Source organism: Temnothorax curvispinosus, unplaced genomic scaffold (genome assembly GCF_003070985.1).
Source record: "Temnothorax curvispinosus isolate PA1 unplaced genomic scaffold, ASM307098v1 QBEX01008035.1, whole genome shotgun sequence".
Lineage (NCBI taxonomy): Eukaryota > Metazoa > Arthropoda > Insecta > Hymenoptera > Formicidae > Temnothorax > Temnothorax curvispinosus.
Genome location: NW_020217815.1, coordinates 1 through 1,803, shown reverse-complemented (window position 1 = coordinate 1,803; position 1,803 = coordinate 1). Strand labels below are relative to the sequence as shown.

Here is a 1,803-nt window from a genome sequence, read left to right as displayed (position 1 = left end):
ATTATTCAGTTTTGTAATAATAAATAACTACGTTATATCAAAAATAATTTAGATAGAAAGTGACAGAAAAATATAACGAGATACATTATCGATAATCGTAAAATAAAGATTTGCATATATATCATTTAATTATTTAATTATAACAATGCGGTTATTGATTAATTATAATATCAATCGTGCGGAAAGTTTCTTTTTTTCGGATCTCACGTCATTTATTCTGTATCTATATCTTATTTGATACATTTTCGAGATGCGTACCGCATGAACAACATGCATAATAACGCATCTTTGTGTTTTTGCGGTCGGTTTTCGTGGTCGGTTTTTCGAGAAATTTTTTATTATTAATTTTTTAATTTTGTCTACATTATAAATTCTAATTTTTCGCGGGATATAATTGAGATATTCATAGAACGCTTAATTGCGATTCTAAAGCTGATCGCTGTACCTCATTATTAGCTAGCTCGTTCTCGGCATTCGAGAGTTGTTTCTGCAGCTGACATAAAATACATGTCGATTTATAGTTGGGGAGAGGGAGAAGCTTCCATTAGCGGACTCTTACCTGCTTGAGTTTTTCATTGTTACTTTGAGAGGAAGTAGTGATCTCCATTACGTTGTGTCGTAACAAATTTATTTCACTCTTAAGCTCGCTTTCCGTAGCCGATGTTTTTCTAATGATAGTTTTAATTGTTCTATAGTAAATTTTAACGAAGCGCAACGTTCCTCTAAACTTGCTGTGGTACGGCTTTGTGTGTCAAAGCGGTCTTGCAGTTTCTAAAAAGAACAGCGTTCATGAAATTTATGTTTAAATTCCAAAAACCTTCTTTTCCTCAAAAATATATTGTCTTCGTGGATTGACATTATTAATATATTGATTCGAATATTAACACTTTTCTCAAAATATAGATTGTTGTTTTAGTAATCGCGTTTCCACCTTACTTGAATATGCGCTTCTTTTTCTTGCAGCATCATTTGCAATCTTTGGAGATCGCCGTCTAGAGACATTCTGTGCAATTCCATTTCTGTTGCGCGAGAGTCGCTGTGACGGACTTCTTTCTGTAGATTACGCTTCTCCGTTTCCAATTTGTTTAATTCTTGCTTCATTTTCTCTAGTTTATCCTAAACAAACGCAAAGTTATATGCACTGAGAGATTGTATATAGTGATTTTGAGAATATTTCTTCTAGACTGTATTTCGTACTGAGATTTTTCGTCTGGCTCGGTACTCATCTTTATCTCTAAGGTTGTAACCTTTTCACATAAATGCTCACATTCCTCTGTCTTTTGTTGAAGTGCGTCCAGCTGAAAACAAATAAAAATATTAACGCTTCCTTCCTTAGTGGAATGCAAGACATAGAAGAAAGATATATCTGTGCGTGATAGCCAGTTTGCGTTTGAGTTAATTTTGCTTCGATAGATTTTTTCTCTTCCTAAAGCGTCCGAATATTAGTCAGAAGATTATTGACTTTTACATCCGTATTGTTTTGGTTTTCTTGAGACTTTTTCAGTTGCTTCTTCAAGCTACACAGTTCTGTTTTGTAATCATCCTACAACGTTATCATAGATTTTATTATAACAGATCGGCTTATATAATTCACTTATGAATAATCGTCAAAGTACAACGTACCCTCTCGCGTTCGATTTGAGCAACTTGTTGCATAAGCGATCGTACTCTTTTCCTAACGGTTTCAACGTCCAGTATGATATCTCTGCTACTATCAGCATGGTCTTGCGCTGTAATTAAAATACATATTAACTGCATTTTATGCACCGTGAGATAATAAATAGTATCATTGTTGTAGATCAA

At 33.8% G+C, this 1,803-nt stretch overlaps 1 protein-coding gene across 1 annotated transcript; it reads right to left on the bottom strand.

Annotated features, from left to right (window-relative positions):
* Positions 1–346: 346 nt before the first annotated feature.
* LOC112457652 (rootletin-like) lies at positions 347–1,421 on the bottom strand. The gene is made up of 5 exons (XM_025020826.1): positions 1,367–1,421; positions 1,193–1,298; positions 937–1,118; positions 560–771; positions 347–493 (listed from the first exon to the last, which is right to left on the bottom strand). The coding sequence occupies exons 2-4, from the start codon at positions 1,224–1,226 to the stop codon at positions 628–630; spliced, it is 360 nt and encodes a 119-aa protein (XP_024876594.1). The 5' UTR covers positions 1,227–1,298; positions 1,367–1,421; the 3' UTR covers positions 347–493; positions 560–627.
* Positions 1,422–1,803: the final 382 nt, after the last annotated feature.